This window comes from Primulina huaijiensis, chromosome 11 (genome assembly GCF_012295235.1).
Source record: "Primulina huaijiensis isolate GDHJ02 chromosome 11, ASM1229523v2, whole genome shotgun sequence".
NCBI lineage: Eukaryota > Viridiplantae > Streptophyta > Magnoliopsida > Lamiales > Gesneriaceae > Primulina > Primulina huaijiensis.
Window position 1 is genome coordinate 22,743,690 of NC_133316.1, and position 22,303 is coordinate 22,765,992.

Below are 22,303 nucleotides of genomic sequence, written 5' to 3' on the forward strand. Positions count from 1 at the left end.
AGTCCCATCCAATGATGTAATAGTTTATTAAATATATAAAAAAAAGAATGCTAGCCAACAAAAACGAGGAAACTACATCGAACCTGTGTTGTTCCAACTCATATGTCCTTTCGCTTCTCATTTATCACCCTCGATTAAGTACACCTTTTCGGCTATTTGTCCTCACCTCTTTCATTCATTTCCCATCTTTACCCCTCGCAACTGTTCCAACATTTCATTGTAAAGTTTTATACATTTTTATGTATAATAATTTAAGCCATTAGGAATATTAAATAATGTTTTATTGGATTGATGTGATAAATGTTTCTAGCTACATATACAACCATGATTTATAATTTTGGGTTCGAATTTCTTTTCATTTTCAAATTAATAGTTTATAATATAATATGACATACTAACTCATAATTTGAAATATAATGGTTCAATACGTACACAACTATTTAGAGAACAAGGTGGCGAAGAACATATCTTTAATTTAATAATTCCAAGAAAATCATAAATTTGTTTTAATAATATTAGGTATATAATCGTATGCGGCCACAAGGGCATAGTGGTCAGTATACACCAAAGTTGTTCATATCTTCAATCATATTACACACCATATCTCAAAGCATGCATTGTCCCCCCAGTCAGTTTATCATTCATCGTGTTCCAAAAAACACAAAATTAGATCAAGAATAATTCATCGCCATGGCGAGTCCTCTGCGAGAACGGCTTCCACATACTTACGCTGGTAACGACACTGATTCTTATTCCGAAGAAGAGGATGACGATGAAGAGGTGGAGGAGGAGGTAACGGACAAAGAGGAGGAGCAAGACATCCATCCAGACGGTTGCAAAAGCTTTATCGGTGGTCGTGGGCGGCGACAACGTGGGGGGTGGCTCTGGGGCAACGTTTTGGACTCTAGGGCAAGATGGGTTCGAGAGTGGAACAAAATATTCCTCCTGGTTTCAGCTGCTGGCTTGTTCGTGGATCCGCTTTTCTTCTACGCCCTTTCAGTAAGCGAGAACTGCATGTGCCTCTTCGTTGACGGGTGGTTCGCTGTCACGGTCACCGTTCTCCGCACCACAACCGACGCCTTGCACTTGTGGAACATGTGGCTGCAGCTCAAGATGAACCGCCGCACCACCGGGCTCACCCCCGAGAGCTGGTTGCGTGATGTTGACTCCACCACCACTCGATGCATCGCGTCTAAATATTTGAAGGTTAAAACGGGTTTCTTCCTGGATCTATTCGTCGTCATTCCATTGCCCCAGGTAAGAAGTTTTTTTTCTTTTTTCCTTTCTCGTCGCTGGAATAATTGTGTGACTCAGCTTTCTGGTAATGCAGAGGGAGTGTTGCAAAATCGTAGGGATTAATATTTGGATGTATTGAGTAGTTCTTGTGAGGTTGTAAAGAATCCAGCATGTAATCTGAATTGTTTGTATGCAACAGCTAGGACTATCACATATACGACGCATAAAGAAATAACAGACATCCTATCGTACCCATTGGGGCAGTTCATTAAAGTTCATGTGACCTACCTAGCCTGCTCGTAAATTTAAATGTCCACAAAAATGTAATATTACATTTATCTAAATATAATAGAACTAATTAACACAGAATTCTAATGCGTTAGTTCTCGGACGAGCCTGTTGCATATGACTTGTCGATCAGTTTATCTGACTAACGTGATTTACAAATTAGTGTGTTGGTGTTGAGATTTACCCAGTGTGCACCGAATAGTAATAACGACATATTCCTACTCCATTAAAAAAAAAAAGAAAAAAGAACTGCATAACTGTTAAAAAATGGAAAATTAAAACTAATTTACTATTTTCTCAAATCACAACGCTGCTGACCTATTTAATTAATGAATTTGCAGATTTTAATGTGGGTGGTGATCCCCAAGATGTTGGATAAAGGGTCAACAACGGTGGTGATGACTGTATTATTAGTAACATTTATCTTCCAATATGTGCCTAAAATCTATCACTCGGTTTGCTTGTTGCGACGCATGCAGAATCTGTCTGGTTACATTTTCGGAACTGTTTGGTGGGGCATTGCTCTCAACATGATTGCGTATTTTGTGGCATCTCATGTACGTAAGCTTACTATTATAACCCGATCATTTTACGCAATAATCGAAAAGTTCATCGCGAATTAAACGTCCCTAAGAAATGACAATGACTAGGCTGTGGGAGCATGCTGGTACTTGCTAGGCATACAAAGGGCCGCAAAGTGTTTGAAGGAGCAATGCATGGTTACGATGGACTGCAACCTCAGAATGATGGCTTGCCAGCAACCCATTTATTATGGAACAACAAATTTAATAACAGATCGAGCACGGTTTATATGGGGCGAAAACAATAATGCAAGATCCACATGCCTCGGAAATTACGACAATTTGGCCTACGGAGCTTATAAATGGACGGTTCAGCTCATTACAAATGAGAATCGTTTGGAGAAGATAATGTTTCCAATCTTCTGGGGCCTCATGACTCTCAGGTAATATATATACTGTTACTGAATAAACTATTGCGACAATTATTATGTAACTCACACTTTTGTGATCAATGGAACAGTACATTTGGGAATTTGGAGAGCACTACGGATTGGGTAGAACTTGTTTTTATCATCATTGTGCTGACCACTGGACTAATTCTGGTCACAATGTTGATCGGCAACATCAAGGTAATCAAAACTAAAGAGTCCTCGCGCTTTTAGTTTCTTCACTAAATAAATTATTGAAAATTTGATACAGACGGCCGCATTAAATGATATCATCAGGTGTTCCTGAATGCGACTACGTCAAAGAAACAATCAATGCAGTTGAAGATGAGAAACATAGAGTGGTGGATGAGAAAGAGACGATTGCCACTGTCGTTTAGGCAAAGGGTGAGGAACTACGAAAGGCAACGTTGGGCAGCAATGCGAGGAGTAGATGAATGTGAGATGACTCGAAATCTGCCTGAAGGACTAAGGAGAGATATCAAGTATCATCTGTGTTTAGATTTAGTTAGACAGGTAATAATTAATTGTAAGAATAATTAGCTTCAATTTCAAACCTATTCTGATTGTAACAATGTTCCAATTAATCAATGGAACTGTTTCAGGTGCCTTTGTTCCAGCATATGGATAACTTGGTCCTGGAGAATATCTGTGATCGGGTCAAGTCCCTCATATTCACAAAAGGAGAAACTGTGAGTATAAAATATTAACTAGCTAGTTATAAAGTACTGACTATAAAATGCTAACTAGCTAGTTAATTAGCATGAACGTGCACGTACGTGAAAATCCATATTCTATATAACAAAAAATTAAATTGATAATAAAAATATTTTTTACTTCCTTGCATAACGTGATCCAATTCATCAAACAATATTTTGTTCAGAAAAAGATATATCAAAACAAATCATAAGAATTGAAAACATTGATTTATCATATTAAGTACAAAATTGAATTAACATAACAATACAATGATATAAATGGATTTGAATTGATTAAGCAATATAATAGTGTAAATAGAATAATGATATGAATGAATTTTAATTAGTTAAGCATTAATATAAAAGTGTAAGAAATATTTTGGTATATAATGTTGATATTTTTTTACTCATTGCATCAATTAATAGATAAATATGCTCCTAAAATTAAAAAGTTACCTCTTGAATATCTAAAATAATACTTAAATATAATTCTAGAACATGTGACGACAATGGTTCATTTTAGGTTATATTTTAAATTATAATCACGTGAATATCGTAAATTCGAAATATTTCGAAAACCTGCATTTTGTTAGTTATAAATGAGTTATATAAAAAATTAATAAAATATTAGCTAAAGAAAAACAATGAACATAAATTGTATTTTGAGAAAAAAAATATATTTAGACACAAGAATTGAAAATAAACTAAAAAATATTTCATTCAGCCCCGAGAAATATTTGGTTAAAATAGAGAACTAAGGAAACCTCATTTCCTACAATTTTCCTAAACGAGATTCATTTCCTTAAATTAATAATTGAAACCAACCAAGTATTTTTATGCAAGTTAATTGAGTTGAATGGTAAATAGACATTACAAATTTTAACTTAATTAATTGACTTGAACGATGCATTGAAGTTACAAATACCTACATCTTTTCTAACGATTATATATTCATCTTATTTTTATATTGTGATGTTTATTGAAATACTACTAATACATCTCAATAAAGGGAAAAAATATCACCACTCTAAGTTAGTCAGTGTCATGTATTATCATAATCATTATCCCCTCATTTTTTTCAAAATTACATTTGCTAAGGTTTGAAGCTATTAAAATAAAATTTGAATTCGTTTTCACTATATATTTATATTTTAAAGTTTTTCTTATTATCATTTGAAAAGTAAAATCATGTAAACTACTAATGAATTCTATATACATTGGACATTAAAAAATTACTAAATTTGAATAAAAATAAAATGTAATTATTTAAGTATAACGATATTTTCTAATTCAATAAATTTTTATTAAAATGTTATCAATAAATTTTTATTAAAATGTATGTTATCAATAAATTAGATGCATACCATGTCCAACCTCTTCAACTTTTTGCTTTGCTATTTAAAAATAATAAAATTATCCCCTCCCTTGTACAAATTCAAAAGCATTACAATGATAAAAAATTTAGAATTTTAACATAAAAAATATGTAAAAAAAATTAATTTTAGACTATTTCACCATCTCACTTAAATTCTAATTTGTATATATTAATTACACCACTCGTGATTCCCAGTGCACTAACATAACTTCCAATTTAGTGGTAATAATGTTATATTAAGAATTATTTATAGGAATATTGTTCTTACTCTTTTTGACTAATTTGTGTCATTTTTTAAATAATTTCATAATAATTTTATCTATATAACATTAGACTCTAGTATATATACATTTTAAACATTATTATTATTATTATTATTATTATTTACATTTATATTATAAATAAAGTTGAAATTTTTTTGTTGCTAAAATGGAAAAAAATTGGAAATTAAGGTTACTTATTAATTATTAAATTATTTAATCATCATTGCTCATTATGTATCAACTAATTTGACGTGGTCATTAGTTGAAAAATCATAATTTCATTTAAAGGGATATCTCTCTAGCACATAAATATATTTACAAAAATATCAATATGATATCTAATTTTTTACACATATAGATGGAAGACTAATTTGACTAATTCACTTTTACATGGATATTGATATATATTATACCAACCGTTTTGCAAGCATATAAAATGTATACTATCAATCAATATGCATATTCTCCATTAATTAGTAAGTATATATCCTCTTTCTTGTTGGGAAGATAACACGAGAAGGAGATCCAGTTCAAAGGATGGTATTCATAGTAAGAGGCCATCTCCAAAGCAGCCAAGTTCTGCGCGACGGCCTAAAGAGCTGCTGCATGTTAGGTCCCGGAAACTTCAGTGGAGACGAGCTCCTCTCATGGTGTCTTCGAAGGCCTTTTATCGAAAGGCTTCCACCATCTTCATCTACACTCGTTACTCTCGAAACAACAGAAGCTTTTGGGCTCGAAGCCGATGATGTCAAATATGTGACCCAGCATTTTCGGTACACATTTGTGAATGAAAAAGTAAAGAGAAGTGCTCGTTACTACTCTCCTGGATGGAGAACATGGGCAGCTGTGGCCATTCAGTTGGCGTGGAGGAGATATAAGCATCGACTGACGCTTACATCTCTTTCGTTTATTAGGCCGAGGAGGCCATTGTCTAGGAGCACTTCGCTTAGCGAGGACAGGCTCAGGCTTTACACGGCTCTGTTGACATCGCCCAAGCCCAATAAGGATGATTTTGATTTCTGATCGTTTTGTATTTTTATGAGTTAATTTATATCTGAATTTATGCGAAGTGTATCGGAACGAATCCATCGAATAATTAAAGGCTTGCGTATTAGGACTTGTGAGTAAAATGGATGGAATAATTTTAAGAACATTTTATTGCAAAATTGGAATTAACTGAATAAAAATAGTAGCCATTTCAAGAGAACAGTTAAAAATATCCTCTCCATGCATTTTGACTTCTATTTAAGCTCGGACACTAGCCAATCTCAAAACTCATGTTTTACATAATTTAAACGTACATCACAATTTTAGGTGGTGCTGATCAAATGTTCTATAATTCTATCAAATGTTCTATAATTCTATTACATACCACATGCTCAAGCACCGACAGTCAATGGTATAAGCTGCATTCTACAGTATCGAGATACAATTTGTGAACATATCGCAAATGAAATAGCGTGCGCGTAAAATTTATAAAATCACAGACAATTCATGCATCATGTATATATAACATTATATTGAATAATCCATAACTAATGGTGTAAGTACCAAATCAAGATTAGCACATCTCAAAAGAACCTCGATTTTGTGGCTTAGACATCACGGGTTTCGTTAAGGTGTACATGATGAGAATTGAATTAGGAAAATGTATACATACATGCACGACTTCAGGCAATGCTCTTCAAAGTCGGGAATTCATCTCCCTCTCTAATTCCAGTCCCTTCGATCCTAGTAATATGGCGAGGCTCCCAACACAAAAATGTATGAAAGAGCCGTAATTAACAATGTGTGACAAATTAACGAGCCGGAGTCCGTTCCTACAATACATTGCCAACCTGGTCCATACATCGTAACAACTAGTGTTTCTTGATCCTCGATCGTTTTCTTCTTCTTCCTCTCTATTGTATCCTCTGTATCCTCGATCATCTACATATATAGAGACACAATTTGAGAGAATGAAGGATTTGGGCAAGTGGACCAATTATGAGCAAGCGGAGTAGATTAAGATTCGATTTTTGTTGTATAATTTATTTTTATTTTATTTTTTTAGGTGCATTTGATGCTGTGGCTTCATTCTTTGGCTTATATCTATTGCCTACTCTTTTCTAGTTCAACCAGGAATCATTTGATTTTTAACAGCTTCAACTCTCGTGTTGATTAGTACTTAGTGTCATGCTGCTTTCTCTTTTCTTCCTTTTTTTCATTATAAAGTTCCAAAATCTAAGTGTCATTTTAATGAAAATCATGTCAACAACAAATTGATGAGAATAACATTATTTGAATCAAAGACCATATATAGCATGCAAAACCATTGAGTAATTTGGTTATAGTTTAACAAAATAATAATAGGTTTAGGACCTGGAATGTTCTTATTTCTTTTTGGGGATCATCATGATGATTTGTGTCATATTGAAATTGTGGGCATGCCAGCGATGGCGAAATTGTACGTAGGACTCCAAAAAGTGACTCCTGACCCTGCTTTATCCACGACGCTGGATAACCATTGTAGGATGCTACACACCACGTTTTCGGCGATGTCACGTCTGTCTCACGAAATTGATTTATGAGATCGTCTTATTAGAATTTTGTGTACCAAAGTCTCAAAGATCGAAGCAGTTACCCCTAAAATTAAAATTCAACGTTCAAGAAAATTACGTGGCATCCGTATGCAATTTGCCTACTAATTTAATTCTAGGAGTTTTGGGTATTTCTAAAAATAGTTTTCACAATTAATGTTATTCTGCGTCTTGCAATCAACATCTCACATCTTTTTATGAAATTTAAATATTTTCGTAGCAATTTCAAATAAAAAGTTGATTTATTTCCAAGTTGGGGAGAACAAGTGGGCAACTCGGGCGTTGGTCATTTCGACATTAGAAATTTGGAAAAAACACATTACAATTAGTCAAATTGTCGAATCACTGTATGGTTAGGATTGCCCGTCAGTGGTTGGATATAGGATTGCCTGTCAGTGTACGTTGCTATCCAACCCAAACACAGCAATATTAAATAAGATTATGATACATTCTAAAGTGATTCATCTTCGGAAAATTATATATATTACACAAATAATTATGATAGAACACCTAGAAACGTCTCGAATGTTTGCGCGAATATCTCACGAAAACACATCATATATTCATATTCTTGCAACATGTTCGCGTGAAGGTTTGGAGACGTACCCACCAACAGATATTATACACCTCCGAGTTCGACAAATGCAACCCATGACCTAGCTAATACACCAGTACCTACGTTATGCATTTGGCTTCCCACCTGTCCCTTACGTTTATGAACTTTCTTTTAATTTATATACATAATAAATTAATAATAATAATAATAATAATATCTTCCTAATTAAGCTACCTTATATCAGGTCAGGAGCATAAAACGAAGAACAAAATAGTATCTGCATGAAACATAAAACACTAGTATATATAACGCGTATCCAGGCATTCCTCGCCGTTTTCTTCGCCATTTTTCTTTCTTTGCCACCATTGTTCTCTTCTCTGCAATATCTCCAACTCTTTATTCCTCTTTCATTCATCGTTTTACTCACATTTCTCTCTCTCCCATCTCTCTATATTAATCTTTCATCGAAGGAAGCAAAAGAGAAGGGGCCAATAGCTAGGTACGTCGGAGATGGCGCGCCGTCTCTTCAGCTGTTTCGGGAAAACCGCCACCGACTCTCGTCACGATGATAACGTGACGGCAGATCTAACGACGGAGGAGCAGCGGAGAGGTGGCCCCGTGGTGGTGGAGCTCTTCACATCACAGGGCTGCGCCACATCTCCGGAGGCGGAGCTGCTCTTTTCACGGCTGGGGAGGGGCGATTTCAACCTAGATGTGCCCTTGGTGTTGTTGGCCTACCATGTAGATTACTGGGATTACTTGGGTTGGAAAGATCCATTCGGGTCTAGCCAGTGGACCGTCAGGCAAAAGGCCTACGTCGAGACCCTTAATCTGGATACCATGTTCACGCCCCAAGTAGTGATCCAGGGAAGCGTTCAATGTGTGGGTAATGATTCAGAAGCGCTGATATCCGCCATTGCAGACGCACCCCGAGTATCTGCTCCGACGTTCCAGGTCACAATCCAGGACAAATCCCTATAAATGTATCCATCAAATGTCCTGTATCTGCATGTCTTACATTGAAAATTCTTTCCCTTTTTCTTTTTTCTGACAGGCTACGTTCCAGAAGCCAGCATCGGATTCATTACTAGTTTCGTTGACAGGATCTCTAAGGACAAAAGCGGATGACCAAGGTGTCAATGCTATGGTTGCTTTGTATGAATGCAGCTTAGTGACAGATTGTCCCAACGGGCCCAACAAAGGCCGAGTTTTGGCCAATGATTACGTGGTTCGGAAGCTGGAGAAGGTCTGCTCTGTCAAGGACATCGCCGCAAAGAAAACTATCTCCGGAACTGTCAATTTTCCGCTTTGGGAAGGTTTCAGTGCCGCCAAATGTGGGGTAGCTGTCTTCGTGGAAAGTGCGTCTCATCAGATCTTTGGTTCCCAGAAATTTCAGTTGCCGGAGAACATATGATTTGTTATTACATCACGCTTCTTAAAGCAGCAGTTAATCGGGCCATCGTTTTATATGTTGTTAGCTGCCGATTCAACTCTTGGATTTTGATTGATGATGATGTTAGCCAAGTTCCCAGTTTCTCTGTGTACAGTACAGTTGTGGTTCTCTTTTTATTATTTTATTCTATTGCTTTGATCTGGCTGATCTTCCTCTGCTACCGTGGGTTTTTTTTTTCATTGTTAACATATATATTTATGTACCTATGAAAACGTGGATAATGAGTTTTGTGTTATAACTGTAAAAAAATAAAAATATCTCCAATTCAAATTCAAAAACGTAATAATGATATATATATAAAATTCTAATTGCTGCAAAGTTAAAAATAGAATATCAAAATTTTATATTTATTCCATATAATATATGATTAATAAATTATCACTACAATATACATTGATTCTAGTAACTTATATCACTTCAAAAATAAAATATAATTCATATATTAATTTTATCAAATAATCCATATTTATACTACTTTTAAAGTTTTATCTTTTTAATTTTCTCTCTACATGTTTTTTTAATAATTTTAATGCAATTTTGTAATTATATTTTTAGAGTAATTTTTAATTAAATAATAAATTATAGTATCACAAGAAAAATATAAAAAAAATTAATTATATATGCAATAGTAGATAAAATGATAAATATATAATAATATAATAATATGAAGTTTAATACTAATATATTTTACGAGTTTTTTAACTAAGAATTGAAAGTAAATTATTTAGAAGAATTTATATCAACAATGATGAATGTTAATATAATAGCAATATCATAAAATATGAATCTCCTAGAAGAATTACAGAAATTAGCTATAATAAAGAATTTAAATATTTTAGTAACACTTTTTTTAAAAATATTATATATCAGACAAATTTATTAATTTAGTACACAAAATTTAGTATTATTTAAAACATCTACTAAGATTGTTTTAAGATCTAGAAAATTAAAATTTTAAATATTTATTATATAATTGATATTTGTGTGAATTACACATATTTCATGCTAGTATAATTAATGAGCACAATTAAAAAAACGTAAGTTATTCTTTGAGGTTTGTGATCTCTGGCATTTGTGTTTCGTTATGCTCATCGGCAAACAAAGAACACTTGCAAGCCAGCGCAGGCTGAACCTCTTTTATTTGACATAATTGTCCTGTTTTTTCCCGTTTCATTTTATCAGAGAAACGGTTCTTCTGTTATTTTGGCATCAAATAATCCAGTCTCTGTCGGGGATCAAAAAGTATTTTGATTAAAAATAGATACAAACAAAGCTGTTTGCGAGGAATAGCAAAACACGGATTTTGATTGTTGAGTTGACTAAAACAATTAGAACAGTAACTTTGTTTGCGCTAAAGTTTCTATTAATTATTATTTAATCAGAAATACATAAAAAAAATACAATGAAAGCGTAGTTATATCTGAAAAATTGATAAAAAGTGTAAAAAATTGATTCACAGCAAGAACGAATTCAACCCGACGCACAAGGGAAGTAGAGGTTCTTCGATTCTTGCAGGAAGAATCGATCTGTGATGGAGGAAACACCGCCGTTTCTGTGGTCCCGAAACTGTAGGTCCTAGAATGTAATCTTACATTAATTTGCAATTACCATATTTTCATCCTTTAATTAATACTGTCATTACACTAACACGTAATAAAAGTATTATTCTAAATGTAGATAAAACAATTTGGAAGTTTAAGTCTTACCAATAGTTGATGATTATATTATATAAGATTGGCTTGAAACTTGTCGATTTAACTTATTTTTATTCACAACTTTTCTTTCATTGTTCAATAAATTTTATTTTAATCATGTTCTACATCACGCCAATACATAGAATTAATTTTAAAAAAGACCCTTATTAATCAAGAACAGGAAATCAAAGTACTCTCTGGTTTAGCATAAATCTTGGGTTGATTCATTCATATACTATCGAATCCAATTTGATTGAAGAAGCCGTTTTGCAAAATACAGCTGTCCATGTGCCTGCATTGTCTCTATACCATTTCCGACTCTGTGTCCATGGGATAATCCGATACATAGTTAATGGGTTTTATTATTATTATTATTATTATTATTATTATTATTATATATTCGTTTGCTTGGATATCTTGATCAAGCAATTATTTTCGAATTTGATCAATTATTTCTCCGGCGAGCGACGGATTTATACTAGTGGGTTTTAATTTATACGGCCTTAATTGGCGCAATTCCCAAATTCATATCCAGATCAACAACATAGCATCTGAAATTCATTATCATAACCAAGAAAAACTAACTTTTTTAAAAAATAATATATATAACATAAGTTTAATTAGCTAATACAACCTTGATCTACTTTGTTCCTACTGCAACAGATAGAAATATTAAACGGTGGAAAAAGCATCAATATTTTAGAGCCAACAACACAATTCGCTCATTGAATCAGAATCTAACAGTCGTTGGACCCCAGCAGCTCAAATCCATGACTTTCTTCAAACACTTCTCTGTCCTTTCGATATTAATCTTCTTCCCCTCCATGCAAGACCGGTCTGTTTTAGCAGAAGAAAAGGAGTTGGGTGCTGCAGGAAGAAGATGCGTATTACTGTAGGATTGGACACTCGTTTTGGCATGTTTAAGCATACACCTCAAGCTATAATTCCATCTGCAAATCCCTAATTGATCTTTCAAAGCCTCCACCGCTCCAATGCTCGACGCCACAACCCAACCTTCTCGTGCCGCTCCACTCATTTTGGAGAAAATATATATATATTTGATTTGTATATTTGATATGGTGAAAGGAATATTATGATCTCTTGAATTTGCGTGGTTGATTGAGGTGTGAAAATATTGATTATGGGGTGTTAAATATATAGTCATAGGGGGGAGTGGAGCTAATAAGAGAGGAATCTATTATAGCTGGGTGTAAAAAACTAGGAGCGATTCAACCTGGAGTGTAGGAAACAGACACCGGTTTTGAATATATTAAAACCAATTGCTTAGGTCGTTTTCTTCATTTTCCAACCCATGGTTTTTGGAGTCACGTGGTATTTGCTTTAAATTATANATTTAAATATTGTCATGCAATTTGTTTGTGCACATTATGTACGTACGTTTTAACAATCATACAAGCAATTTTAAATTATGAATTTGATGGTTATTTTGAGGATAGTTGGTTGCTAAATGTGTAACAAGTACATTAAAGAATGCCGAAGTTTCAATAGAGTATTATAAATAAGTGGATGAGTGTAATTTTGTAATTTTCATCATCTATGTTAATCAAATTTCACATTTAATTTGTTATCTTTGGATTTTTTTGGGTGACTTTAGTTTGTTTTTTTTTAATGCAGCATTGATTAAGTGCTGACATGGTTGATGTATGCATTGTCAAATTGGTGTCCTGTTAAAAAAGATTAAAAATGAACACACATGAGTAAAACTGAAATTTATTGATACATATGACCAAAATCATAAATAGACAAAACGTTCAGGACCAGAATAACAAATAGAAGAGTTTGATTACTTGATAGTGCCAAACTCAAATTAAGGAACTCCCTTTTTTGATAATTAATATTGAGCGATACATCGTTTAGATAAATGTGTAACATTAGAGCATTTTTTTAATTTTTTTTTCTCGATAATTTGTTGCATTAAGTTGAGAGCTTATACATCTGAATTGAATGATATAAGAATATACTTGTTCGAATAGAGGTATTTGAAATCATAGATTATAAATCAATATATTTAATTTTAGGTTCATTTCGTATTTACTCTAATTTAATTTAGATAAATTTATTAAAAATTATGATGTTATATATTTAAAATTCCATTTCAAATTACATTGTTTCATATAAATTTCTACAAGGGAAGGATCAGTTAGGACCCCAGCAGCTCCAGTACACAACTTTCCTAAACGATTCCTCGGATTTCTTCATTCTTTCTTCTGTCATCATCTTATTCAAAGCCATGGAGGGGACCGATTTGTTGACCGTGGCACTGTAATGCCTGAGACTGTTCTTGGCGTGTTGCTGCAAGACTCTCATGCCGTAATTCCATCGGCAGAAACCTTGATCTTTCAGGGCCTCTACTGCTCCAATGCTTGCTGCTACTAACCAAGCTCTTTTTCCCGAACTCATTCTTCTATATATGTCAGATTTGATTTGATTGATATATTTTCCAAGCGAAGTCGACGATCGAATACGGGCGAACTTAGAATTAAAATATAGTGTTGCTTTTTTTTTCCCCTATGTTTTGATCAGAGAAAGAAGGCGAGGGTTGTTATTTATGCAGTGGAAGCTGTGATTAGGTAATTAAAGAAAACAGGCGACGGCCGAAGCCCCAAGTTTTTGACGTGCAGGTGGTATATTGATTACTGCTGGATTTACTTGTTCCAATGGATTTGGACTTCATGAGTGAAGGGGCTATGGGCCATGACATTTGTCACTTCAAATAATTTTAAATGGACATTATTAGACTCAGCTTTAATATATACGAGTAACTCTGCACACGCGGTGCGTGTGTACAATTTTTTTTATAATTATCGAGAGATTAAAGTGAAATTTGAAAAATTATCGAGGGATTAAAGTGCTATTTAAATTGTTGAAATTTAAAAAAAATACAAAAGTAAAAAAAAAAGTGTTTGTTAAATTTAAAAAAAAAATAAGAAAAACAAAAATGTAATATTGATATTCTGTGAGGGTAAATTCGGAAAAAGATTTTAGTGTCTATTTTGTCTCTATTAGGATCATTCTTAATATATAGTATAGATAATATGTGATCAAGGATCGTAAATACGTGATGATTCTGTTTTGTAGAAAAACAGATAATAAAATAGTTTTTTTTTTTTTTTAAAAAAGTAAAATGAAAGTTATTAAATTTAGAAATTGAAACGATATGAGATAAATAATATGTAAAAGAAAATATGGTATATATAGTCACGACCATACTAAAACTAGTTAATAAAAGAGTTTAACTTTAATAAATAATATGTACTAGTAGTGGTTGGGCATGCCCATTATGTGTGATAAAAAAAGGTTAATTAGTCAAAAATATTTTATCTACCAATTAACTATTGAGAAGACAATTTTTTTTATCTAGAGCAATTATTTTTTTATGTGGGTTAAGATATTATATGAAATAAATTGTAAATTGATTAAAAATAAGGGTTGTTTTTGTAATAGGGAAGTGATAATACCAACGTACAACTCTTAGGGGGTATTTGGAAGAGCTTCTAGGAAGTACTTCTTAAATTTTAATTGGATGCAAGTGTTTTGAGGTGTTTGTGAATTGCTATTTTTGCCTTCAACTTATGTGATTTTTAACCAAAAGTTAAAAGCAAAATTGACTTGTTTTTTCATGCTTATTTCTTTTGTCAATGATTTAAATTTACAATTTGATGATATTTGTATCTTTAAAAAATTTATCATATTCCACAGTTATTCTTAATTTTTATGAATATTTTTGGAGATTTTGTAAAATTTTAAATTTTATTGTATATCAATTTTTATGAGTTTCGAAAGCAATTCATAAAATTTTAATTATATTTTATTACAAGCGTTTATTTTTTAAAAAATATTTTCACATTTTTTAATAATTTTTATTCCATAAATATTTTTTTTAAACATATTTTTGTGCATTTATACAAAAAATTTCATGTGTTTTTTTATTAATCTTATATAAATTTTCAAAATTTTATGTTACACAAAAGATAAATTATTTTTTATACAAAATATTAAAAATGTAATAATAAATATATTAATGATGTGAGTACAAAAAATTAGATAATTAAAAAAAATAAATAATTTATAAATTAAGGATATTATTATTATTTTTATTAAAAAAATAAGCTTGAAAGCAATTTTTCTCGAAACATTCAAAATTTCACTTATATTAAGTTTAGACTTTTATTTCCAAACACGTCTTATTTTTGCTTAACACTCACTTCAAAATAATCAATAGAAGAATAACTTTAAAATAAACATACACTCTGAAATATATTGTAAATCAATTAAAAATAAGAGTTGTTTTTGTAATAAGAAAGTAGTCCTACTAACCTATAAAAGTTAATTATTATAACAACCATATTCTTAATATATAATAAAGTCAGACATATTGTGTTAATTTAATAGTTATCTATCAACATGTATTGATATGCATTATTAATTAAAACATTGATTTCGCGTTAATATTTGCAACTTAATTATTTTATGGTAAAAAATTAATTTTCATTTTCGTTATATCATGTACCCATCGTTGTTTTCCATGTTTCTATATCAGAAAATTTTAGTTGAGCTTTGTAATCCGAAAGAGAAAAGAACACATGGTACTGTATCAGAAGAACTGATTAATTCCTTTATAATGATATATAAAATATGTACAAAGAGTGATGAGGGGAAATTAAAGGATGGATCATTAATTGGGACCCCAACAGCTCAAATACATAACTTTCCTAAACGATTCCTCAGATTTCTTCATTCTTGCCTGGGTCATGATATTAGAGAGCTTCTCAGGGTGAGGATGACTATAAGATCTGAGACGGTTCTTGGTGTGTTGCTGCAGAAGCTTGATGCCATAATTCCATCTGCAGAATCCTTGGTCTTTCAGTGCCTCCACTGCTCCAATGGTTGCCGCCACTAACCACGCTTTGCTTGTGGAACTCATTCTTTTCTGTTATACGTTTTCAAGTGAAGTTGTGTGATTGTTATGTAGGAATGGAAAGAGGGTGAGAGCTGTGATTTATACACGCTGGGATACTCGAAGAATGAGTGGCAGCTGGTCTTCAAGAAACAGGCGACGGAGAAAGCCCCCAGTTTCAAGGTGTTGACTAGTATTATTAAATATTGTGGATTACTTTATGGATGAACATTTCTGAATTTGGACAATAATAATATTATATATATATATATATTACTCGTATTTATAATTCTACTTTTTGCTTAAATAATGGAACATTGATTTCTAAATTCCAGTTGTTACCTAAATTTAATAATAAAAATGTGTGGGCTTCGCATGACCCGTTTCAGGGTGGGTCGGATCTATCCATATGACCAACCCTCGACCCAACAGTGAAGCTGTCTCCAGAATTGCTCAGTCTTCTTCTCCCTCTCAACAGTGGCCGATCAAATTACAGGCAACGGACCTCCGACTATGCGCATGGTCCAGGAAGCAGCTCGTTTGACTCGTGTATCATCGTAGCGCATAAAAAATGCCTGCGAGTGTGTTACGCCATCGGCGCATCGTACACACAACCTCGACTGATTTCTATGGCCATTCACAGGTTTCCCTCCTATATGTTTTTTGCTTGAATTTGTTTTTATTATGATGTCGCCAGTTTATAATTATGTTTTAGTTCTCTTAATTTTAGATTTTCTGATGAATGCAAGCTTGAATGAAATTCCCAGGTCATTGATAATTAAAATAAGTGGATGGATTCTTACTTTCCCAGATTCTTGTCACGCCAATGAAATGTTTGCTATTCGATTACTTCCCCATACTACAGAAGTTTTAATCATGATAGAAGTTAGTATCAGTCAGTGTAATTTATTACTTAAAGATTCAAAATTGCCAGCATTCATCTTAATCTGGAGTTTACAGACTTAAACTTTGCATTTGAATGGTGGTAATTTAAAAGGCGGATTTTTTTCATTTATTTTATATTTTTGAAACCGCAGAAGCTCGGCAAGTGGCAGTTTTACTAGGGTTGCACAATTCCTTTTCTCTAGCGCGAAGACATCGTGTTTGGAGATAAATCATTACCCATCGTCATCCTTAGAAAACAGACTATGTTATATAGGATGTAGATTTTATGCTCACCACAAGATTCCTCGTGCTGCGTTTTCTTCCCATGCTTCACGTGAAATTGAAGGGATCGTTTGGAAGTTTCGTGGATATAAAAAAATTCATCTGCCAACCACGAAGAGTAGACTTTCATGCCATGCCATTGCATGGAAAAGGCTTTTCCCAATTTTTTCATATAATGGACCTATTTTACCACCCATAGGTAAGATTGCATGTGCGGTAAGCCTGGCTTTGTTTCGATCACATCTCATAGCACCTGGCATTTTGGCCTGCTTTATCGGAGAGTTAACATGGAACAAAAGAGCTTTGGCACACGCAGAATACCTACCAACCAAGGATACTCTATACATGCATGCACAAGATGGGAATGTTTATCTAATTTCGTTCATTCTCTCTCTTCTAGAGGGACTGATTTTAGTTATGAGAGCCTTATACTTGGCAGTCTTGTTTTCACCTTGCATAGTCATGGCTCCCTTTTCAGAGTCTCTTGGCACTGAATTTAGAAAATCCTGGCTACGTGCTGTCCGTGTAACATTAGAAAAAGCTGGTCCAGCATTTATCAAGTGGGGCCAATGGGCAGCAGCCAGACCAGACCTGTTCCCAAATGACCTTTGCGACGAGCTTGCTGAACTGCACACAAAAGCACCAGCTCATAGTTTTGCCTACACAAAAAAAACTATCGAAAAGGCGTTTGGTCGCAGACTGTTAGAAATTTTTGATGAGTTTGAAGAGGAACCTGTGGCATCTGGCAGTGTTGCTCAAGTTTATCGTGCGACTCTGAGATTTAGGTATCCTAGACAGCGGATAAAACCTATGCTTGTAGCCGTGAAAGTTAGGCATCCTGGTGTTGGTGAATCAATTCGTAGAGATTTTGTATTAATTAATTTATTTGCTAAAGTTTCAAAATTCATCCCTACCTTAAAATGGTTAAGACTGGATGAAAGCATACAACAATTTGCAGTTTTCATGATGTCCCAAGTTGATCTAGCGAGGGAAGCAGCCAACTTGAGTCGTTTCATCTACAATTTCCGCTATTGGAAGGATGTCTCATTCCCAAAACCGTTATACCCTTTGGTGCACCCTGCTGTTTTGGTGGAAAGTTATGAGCATGGAGAAAATATTCTGCATTATGTGGACAGGCTCGATGGAAATGGGCATATTAAGACTGCACTTGCTCATATTGGAACTCATGCACTCCTCAAGATGCTGTTGGTATGATTTATAAATTTACGGACTTCATTATGTTCTTTTTTACATGGAAAATGCATACATGCTTTTTCGTATTAGAATCGTATATTGGAGAGAATAAACTGGATAAGCAACTCTTCAAATTATTCAGGTAATAATCTCCAATCTGACCCACTTGAAGATAATGGCCATCATTTTTGGCTGACTAGTAGCCCGGAAAAAGTAGTTATATGCTTTTCTGCCGAGCTGGACAGAGCTTAGCTCTATAATTTTTTTGATTTTTCTTTTTTATGTATTTCCCATTAGCCTTTGTAACTCAACTATGGTGCATGTAGATGCTACTCATGCAGTAACATGTTCCTTGATCATGGCATTTATCGCACTTTACTCTCTAATTTTTAGGTTGACAATTTCATCCACGCGGACATGCATCCAGGAAACATCCTTGTTAGAGTATCACAGGGAAAAGGTTCAGGAAATGCTCTGTTTAAATCCAAGCCGCATGTCATTTTCCTAGATGTAGGGATGACTGCTGAACTTTCTAAAAAGGATCGAGACAATTTAATGGAGTTCTTCAGGGCTGTGGCACTTCGTGATGGTCGCTCTGCCGCCGAATGCACTCTAAGACTATCTAACAAACAGAACTGCCCACATCCTGAAGCATTTATTGAGGTCATTACTTGCTTACCACATTTTATATGAAAAAGAAGCACCTATTTTATATGTGGGATTCCCATGGAGATTACCTTCATTCCATCCTCTGCCTCGCTTTTTTTTTTCTTTTTTCTCTGGAATTCCATCATTTAATATGCTTTATCGGTGCATCTATAGTTTCTGCCTCCAGGACTGGAAAGTCCATTAGTACCATTCTTCCAGTTTTATTGATTTTTACTTGATCTGTTGATTGAAGCTTGCGTTCAACTTTCTTTTTTCTTTTTACTTGAATATTTACTTTGTTAATGAGCACCCATCAAGATCTTTACTTAAATTGTTGATTGAAGTTTGAGTTCAATCTTTTTCTGGTACTCGAACTTGTACTTTTTCAATAAGCAATTTTCAAGATCACAAAATTCTTTTTGCTTTTATCTTGAGGGGGTGGGGTATTCCATTAATGTATGTTCAGAAGAAATCATTAGATTAAATGTTTTTTAATTCGATATATTCAACCTCTGAGAGCTTCTGATATCCGGATAGGACGTGGGCGAAACTTTCAAGTTTTGGGGTTCAGGTGAAGTTGACTTCATTCATCCAGCTGATTGCATGCAACAATTGCTTGAGCAAGTTAGGCGTCACAGAGTTAACATTGATGGCAATGTTTGCACCGTGATTGTAACTACTTTAGTTTTGGAGGTAACTTCTACATTTCCTTCCGCTGTATGGAATTTGGTTTTCACGCCTGTGAGGGGAAGATTATATTTTGTTTTCATCTTTTGGGTGCCGTCAAGCTTCTGTTTTGATCTAAAAGTTTATTAGGACAGCTCGAAATATGCTATGATGAAAATCGGCCATCAGCAAACGATAGGGGGAATTTCCATATTTTATCAGAAATTAGAAGTAACTACTATTGATAACACGAGAATAAGTTCTCACCATGTTAGGACAAGAAAATTTTGATAGGAATAACAGATAAGTGCACTTTGTCTCTTGTCATTGTAGGTTTCTAAAGGATAGATAGGTTATATTTTCATGTAATGATGCAACGTGTTACATGGCCTGAAAAGCTTTTTGGGCATGGTGGAAGGGATATTTGAGGTTGTATTTGGATTGATGAATTTCAAATGTTTTCCAATGTTTTCGTTGTTTTAGAGCAGCAAGACCATAAATTTTAAATCGATATTTTTATGTAGTGTGTATGTTAATCGTGATTGATTTCAAATTCAACCCAATAATGGTGTCATTTGAAATCTTTTATATTTTGTGTAATTAATGTGCAAATAACTAAGGTGTAGATTCAATAGTGCACTTGGGAAGATGGATTTAAAATCCATGGATTTTGATTAATTTTATTGTTTACAATAAAACAATATATAAAATATTAGATCCTCACTTTACTTATTTACACATTAGTAATACAAAATAGAATGAATTTCAAATAGCATCATTATTGGATTGAAATTTATCCTTGTTAACATGAAATACTGTATAAACATGTAAGAGGTGAATTTGAAATTTATGATCTTACTTCTCTATACAACATAGATACATTTGATAGCCATTGATTTAAAATCAATGAATGCAAGTGTAACCTAAGATTTGATCTATTATTTCATTATTAACAATAAAACTATAATCGAAATATATAGATTGCGCCTATTTGAACCAATAAACAAAGAGTCCACAATTATACTAGCTCTGAAATTTATGGTCTTCAAATTTTTGTCCTGCATAGGGTTGGCAGCGAAAGCTTGATCCCGAGTATGATGTGATGCAAACTTTGCAGGCTTTGCTTTTCAAAGTTGACTGGGCGGATTCTCTCTTCTATACAATCGAAGGACTAATGGCTCCATAAGGTGCTACGTGTTTGTTCAAATCGTTCATAGGATCAAGGAAATAGCATGTTAAATTCATACACACAATTTTTTGAGACATTCAAATTACCGTGTTTAAGATACAGTGTGAGAAAATTGGTTAGTTTGGATAATATCCATGTAGCCGAGCCTGCAACGAGAGAGAATGCGCATGATGATTCAAATTGTTGTGTCAATAAATGAGAGTGATGGCAAACTTGAGGGGCAAAAAAATCTGTTTTGAAATAATGTTCTCGAGATTTGTATCTTCTGTAATTCTGCTAGAATTCTTTTTCACGCTTCAGACCTAACATGCTTCTAGATTTCTTATTAGGAGCTTCGGGATATTTGTCTTTGCGTTATGAATGTATCTTTAAGTAGCTGCACAAATATAAGCATTTTGTTAATACACCGATAAGATGGTACACACTACAAAGAGTGAAAGATAGTGTGAGCAAAAACCTACCCATAAATCGCGCTTTCAAGTATTTGATTGTCGCAAAGTGTTAAAAACGTTATTGAGTGTAGCATTGATAAAACCACGTCAAGAAATGGGATTTTGAAAGATCCCCCAAACGAACAGATGGGTGTCATCAACGCTGCACTCAATGACGTTTTTGAGCTTTCAAATCTCTTCCCGGAAGTTGGGTCTCTTCGTTGTCTAGATAAAACGCTGTAATCTTGTAGTACAATTGTATGAACATGTTGTAGTAATCTTTGTTGGTTGCTGGTATCGTCGTACTTTGTTGTGTACTGCATTTCCATCGCTGACACTGTTTTTTTCCCCTAATTTTTTTATGCTAAAAATTCAACTTGTCTGAAATCTCAAAGTCAAAACAGTTAATTTTTTCTTTTTTTGGAAAAGCCAAAACAATTCATTCAAACGTTGATAAATGTCGATCTATGGAATTTGTTCCCTTTTTAATTGTAATTCCATCTTCTTTTCTTGTTTCAGTTGAACTAAATTTAAAATGGTTGCTAAATAAAAGAAAAATGACCGTCATGAACTTCCCTCGTTTTTCAAGCGGGAGAATGCAACTTATGTCATCATACAAAGAATAAAACTCTCGAATACAATAGATAAATAAAATGAATGAGTATTTTTGGATTTTATCTGGCTAAGGAGTTTCGAAAACTGGTAATGTGATTGGAACAAATTGTAATTTTTGGATTTTAATATGAGAATCAAATTGTTTGAATTATGATGATGTTCCATTGGTTTGGATTTGGATTTGGATTGCTATTTCTCATGTATAACCTTCAACCTTTTTTTTTTTTTTTTTTTTTTTTTTTTTTTTTTTTTTTTNGTCGAACGGAAAGCGGATTTGAAGGATGAAATAATTTTAAAAAATAATGATGGTATAACGAGCAGCAATCTTCATTCTCCTATAATTGTGTTGTCAAATTATAATTAAAA

The 22,303-nt window shown here is 33.5% G+C and overlaps 5 protein-coding genes across 5 annotated transcripts; 3 read left to right on the forward strand and 2 right to left on the reverse strand.

Annotated features, from left to right (window-relative positions):
* Nucleotides 1–605: 605 nt before the first annotated feature.
* On the forward strand, nucleotides 606–5,996 carry LOC140987899 (cyclic nucleotide-gated ion channel 4-like). The gene is made up of 7 exons (XM_073456632.1): nucleotides 606–1,257; nucleotides 1,866–2,081; nucleotides 2,175–2,488; nucleotides 2,566–2,674; nucleotides 2,771–3,007; nucleotides 3,097–3,183; nucleotides 5,335–5,996. The coding sequence occupies exons 1-7, from the start codon at nucleotides 691–693 to the stop codon at nucleotides 5,848–5,850; spliced, it is 2,046 nt and encodes a 681-aa protein (XP_073312733.1). The 5' UTR covers nucleotides 606–690; the 3' UTR covers nucleotides 5,851–5,996.
* Nucleotides 5,997–8,230: 2,234 nt separating this feature from the next.
* On the forward strand, nucleotides 8,231–9,562 carry LOC140988585 (uncharacterized). The gene is made up of 2 exons (XM_073457600.1): nucleotides 8,231–8,916; nucleotides 9,017–9,562. Exons 1-2 carry the CDS (start codon nucleotides 8,473–8,475, stop codon nucleotides 9,374–9,376), a joined length of 804 nt encoding a protein of 267 aa, XP_073313701.1. The 5' UTR covers nucleotides 8,231–8,472; the 3' UTR covers nucleotides 9,377–9,562.
* A 3,654-nt stretch (nucleotides 9,563–13,216) lies between these two features.
* Nucleotides 13,217–13,761, reverse strand: LOC140989052 (uncharacterized). The gene has a single exon (XM_073458220.1). It carries the CDS (start codon nucleotides 13,528–13,530, stop codon nucleotides 13,267–13,269), a length of 264 nt encoding a protein of 87 aa, XP_073314321.1. The 5' UTR covers nucleotides 13,531–13,761; the 3' UTR covers nucleotides 13,217–13,266.
* A 1,959-nt stretch (nucleotides 13,762–15,720) lies between these two features.
* Nucleotides 15,721–16,231, reverse strand: LOC140989024 (uncharacterized). The gene has a single exon (XM_073458181.1). The coding sequence runs from the start codon at nucleotides 16,052–16,054 to the stop codon at nucleotides 15,806–15,808; it is 249 nt and encodes an 82-aa protein (XP_073314282.1). The 5' UTR covers nucleotides 16,055–16,231; the 3' UTR covers nucleotides 15,721–15,805.
* A 149-nt stretch (nucleotides 16,232–16,380) lies between these two features.
* Nucleotides 16,381–21,216, forward strand: LOC140988099 (uncharacterized). The gene is made up of 5 exons (XM_073457018.1): nucleotides 16,381–16,670; nucleotides 17,065–18,403; nucleotides 18,782–19,051; nucleotides 19,574–19,729; nucleotides 20,769–21,216. Exons 1-5 carry the CDS (start codon nucleotides 16,657–16,659, stop codon nucleotides 20,886–20,888), a joined length of 1,899 nt encoding a protein of 632 aa, XP_073313119.1. The 5' UTR covers nucleotides 16,381–16,656; the 3' UTR covers nucleotides 20,889–21,216.
* Nucleotides 21,217–22,303: the final 1,087 nt, after the last annotated feature.

What these genes read in the sequence shown, in the direction of transcription:
- LOC140987899 (XM_073456632.1), top strand. Translation starts at nt 691, where the DNA reads ATGGCGAGTCCTCTGCGAGAACGGCTTCCACATACTTACGCTGGTAAC. An exon ending in CGTATTTTGTGGCATCTCAT is followed by an intron (nt 2,082 to 2,174) that starts GTACGTAAGCTT and finishes GACAATGACTAG; the next exon opens with GCTGTGGGAGCATGCTGGTA. An exon ending in GTTTAGATTTAGTTAGACAG is followed by an intron (nt 3,008 to 3,096) that starts GTAATAATTAAT and finishes GAACTGTTTCAG; the next exon opens with GTGCCTTTGTTCCAGCATAT.
- LOC140988585 (XM_073457600.1), top strand. Translation starts at nt 8,473, where the DNA reads ATGGCGCGCCGTCTCTTCAGCTGTTTCGGGAAAACCGCCACCGACTCT. An exon ending in TATCTGCTCCGACGTTCCAG is followed by an intron (nt 8,917 to 9,016) that starts GTCACAATCCAG and finishes TTTTTCTGACAG; the next exon opens with GCTACGTTCCAGAAGCCAGC.
- LOC140989052 (XM_073458220.1), bottom strand. Translation starts at nt 13,530, where the DNA reads ATGAGTTCGGGAAAAAGAGCTTGGTTAGTAGCAGCAAGCATTGGAGCA.
- LOC140989024 (XM_073458181.1), bottom strand. Translation starts at nt 16,054, where the DNA reads ATGAGTTCCACAAGCAAAGCGTGGTTAGTGGCGGCAACCATTGGAGCA.
- LOC140988099 (XM_073457018.1), top strand. An exon ending in CACTCCTCAAGATGCTGTTG is followed by an intron (nt 18,404 to 18,781) that starts GTATGATTTATA and finishes TCTAATTTTTAG; the next exon opens with GTTGACAATTTCATCCACGC. An exon ending in TAACTACTTTAGTTTTGGAG is followed by an intron (nt 19,730 to 20,768) that starts GTAACTTCTACA and finishes TGTCCTGCATAG; the next exon opens with GGTTGGCAGCGAAAGCTTGA.